The 1916-nt window shown below is 26.7% G+C and overlaps 1 protein-coding gene across 1 annotated transcript; it reads right to left on the bottom strand.

Annotated features, from left to right (window-relative positions):
• Nucleotides 1-52: 52 nt before the first annotated feature.
• On the bottom strand, nucleotides 53-1204 carry LOAG_15117 (hypothetical protein; the record flags this gene model as incomplete). Its single annotated transcript, XM_003150609.2, has 3 exons — nucleotides 53-272; nucleotides 595-694; nucleotides 926-1204. Coding segments are annotated over 3 exons (597 nt in total), but the record flags the coding sequence as incomplete, so codon positions are not given.
• Nucleotides 1205-1916: the final 712 nt, after the last annotated feature.

Here is a 1916-nt window from a genome sequence, read left to right as displayed (position 1 = left end):
AAAAAAGGAAATTGATGATAAACGATATAATAATATTAATTAATAAAATTACCTGTAATATACAGGTGAATTTGGTTGTGAATCATTTGAAATTATAGTATGATCAAGAAGTGTTGTATATCGTCGAATTCGTTTAGTATTATGTTCAGGTGATAATGATAATTTCATATCATTATCATCATATTTATGTGATGCATTACTATGCGATGAATGTAATTCTGATTCTATTTCTGGTTCCAAACATACAAATTGTGCTTCTTGTAATAAATGACCTATATTAATTTTAAGTTTATTTATACACAAAATTAAAAAGTGTAAATTTGATTAACAATAAATTATTGGTTGAATATCATTTAAATATATAGATATATTCGAAATATATTTCTAAAAATTTTTCGTTTTCTTATAAAAAATATAAATACATCAAATTAATTATGATATGTAAATATATTAAATTGATTATGATATGTAAATATATTAAATCAATTACGATATGTAAATATATTAAATCAATTACGATATGTAAATATATTAAATTAATTATGATATGCAAATATATTAAATTAATCATGATATATTTTTCGATAAACTAACCATTATTTTCTAATCGATTCTGCTCCCAATATTGCATAGCTGATTTTCCAAAACTTTCAGTAGAATTTAATGCTAACACTTTATATGTAAAATCATGTTCCTAAGTGGATGAAAATTTTAAATGATAAATTTTTAAGTTCGTTTTTCAGTTAATAAATAAATTTTATTACATAAATATATTGTGATAATTTTATTGATTAAATTAAATATTATTGTATATTATTAAGGATAGCAATATTGATTGAAATTTAAAAGTTTGAATGAAAGAATTCTCAATAAATTAGCTATGTGTAAAAAAAGAATATTTCAGATAAAGATCTCAAAAAGCAACTCTTTTTGGTTGTGGTGCATCATTTATTGAAATGCCAATAAAACGACAACCATTTGGTGCTAAATAATCAATTTCGGGACGAATGGAATAGTTGATATCGGTGGAATTTGGAACAATTTTAAAAATAAGTTTATGGGGTGATGTATTAACGAAGATTAAATTTGCTGTTCGTTTATTTAAATTTTCTTTTAGCGGACGTGGCGTAAACATAGGAAATGATGGTTCCAGTAGGATTGGCATATCGGTAATTTTTGGCCTTGAACCATTAGTGTTGGTCATTTTGAATGCAACTAATACAATAAGACAACCAGCATAAGTAGAATAGCATGGACTAACCAAAACAGCTTCCTTTTATAATTCACTGAGAGTGGAATTAGCATAAATTTGAATTTTGTTTCACATTCTTCCCGACATACAATTCAGTGAAAGTATGCATACTGCAGATTTAAATTTATTCCAAAGCTCTAAGAACTGATGAAAGCAGAGAAATTGACAGCCGCATAATGCAAGGATATTCGGAATTTAATCAGAGTCGGAAAAAAACCCAATGAATTTATAAATAACAGAGAGATAAAATTAAGTTGACTTCTTCTCGGAAATTGTAAATCCAACCCAAATTTTTTTAGGTTTTGAAAAGACACCGCCACAACTATTTTATTCTACTATAGTTCTTTAGACTATACTGTGTGTGTGTGTGTGTGTTATGTGTTAAATTTGATTTCTATAAATTTGTCAAATCTTAACAGCTCCACAGAGCTAAATGACAACAAGTCCAACTAATTAAATAACAATTGATATTAATAAACGAATGCTGTCACTCGAAGTATAACAAGAACTTTTATGCGATTAAACAAAAGAAAAATCAAAAGAATACAAAATCAGCGTTTGCCGCCAACTCGTGGCTGTTGGGTTTTCGTTGGTTTTGGTATCTTCATCTTCGATGGAGCAGCCTTCTTCTCCTAAAATTTAATGTTCGATGTATAAAGCATTA

Source organism: Loa loa, assembly GCF_000183805.2.
Source record: "Loa loa unplaced genomic scaffold supercont3.1528, whole genome shotgun sequence".
Classification (NCBI taxonomy): Eukaryota; Metazoa; Nematoda; class Chromadorea; order Rhabditida; family Onchocercidae; genus Loa; species Loa loa.
Note: the sequence above shows the minus strand (reverse complement) of the source record. Positions and strands in the feature narration are given on the sequence as shown.